This window comes from Entamoeba invadens (genome assembly GCF_000330505.1).
Source record: "Entamoeba invadens IP1 unplaced genomic scaffold scaff_1105074726617, whole genome shotgun sequence".
Taxonomy (NCBI): domain Eukaryota; phylum Evosea; order Mastigamoebida; family Endamoebidae; genus Entamoeba; species Entamoeba invadens.
Window position 1 is genome coordinate 19769 of NW_004440240.1, and position 1023 is coordinate 20791.

Consider the following 1023-nt stretch of genomic DNA (forward strand, 5'->3'; position numbering starts at 1 on the left):
AAGTCAACATGTCAAAAGTATTAATTAAACCAAAGGAACTGAATAATTTGGGACTTCGTTATTCAATTCATTTGGACTGACAACATTTGAAGTCTTAAACATTGCAAAAGAACTTACAACAGATATTGGAACAGCCAAAAATGACAAAATAATTGCGATGAAAGAACATAAGAATGGGAATATCAGATACGTTGAGTCTGAATCGCTTCCCGACTGACACGTATCGCACTGAGTATGATATTCAGTCTTTTCTTCCTCTGGTATAACACACGCACAGTTTCCTTCATCGTAATAATCATAGCAGCATTTGTGCTCTCGGTTAGTCTAAATACATTTACAAATAAATAAGTCTTATATATCTATAACAAACTTTTTTTTCAAATTTGGCTATATCATCGCCTTCGAGTGTAAAGTCTTTACACTTCAGAGTGAAAGTCACGACTAAAAAGATGACGGACACAATGAACATACAGATCACAACGCCATTCGAAGTAAATAAATACGATTTCTTGACTTCTTTTGATACACCATAATACACTGCCATAGTTATAAACACAATTGCCAAGACTAAATTTATAAATGAAATGGTCAGTGATATATAAAATTCACTTATATAATAGTTTCGATTTCTTCCTATATATTTGTCAAACGATTGCAGTGACATTATGTCGACAACGGCTCCTGCAAAAAAGCTTGCCTTTATTGTGAGTATATATCTTTGTTATATTGAAAGATAGACAAACAAGTAGTAGCAAAGTGAAGAGAGAGAAAACGGTAAGCACAATTACTTTACATGTGATGACACAACACAACTTCATCAAATGATTTAATCGATTTTTAATATGGAAATTAAATTTGATAACTAATTATTCTATAATTATTCGTATGGTATTTTTGAAAAACACTTGCTAATCAAATTTTTTTAATAAAAATAGTTCATTTTTTGGTATGTTTGAGTGTTACTAATATTACTAAGAAATTATAAATTTAATTATATAAAATAGTTTAAATACAGATTTATTA

General features: G+C 29.6%; 1 protein-coding gene across 1 annotated transcript; it reads right to left on the reverse strand.

Annotated features, from left to right (window-relative positions):
* Positions 1–24: 24 nt before the first annotated feature.
* Positions 25–544, reverse strand: EIN_192170 (hypothetical protein; the record flags this gene model as incomplete). Its single annotated transcript, XM_004255391.1, has 2 exons — positions 25–312; positions 371–544. The coding sequence occupies 2 exons, from the start codon at positions 542–544 to the stop codon at positions 25–27; spliced, it is 462 nt and encodes a 153-aa protein (XP_004255439.1).
* Positions 545–1023: the final 479 nt, after the last annotated feature.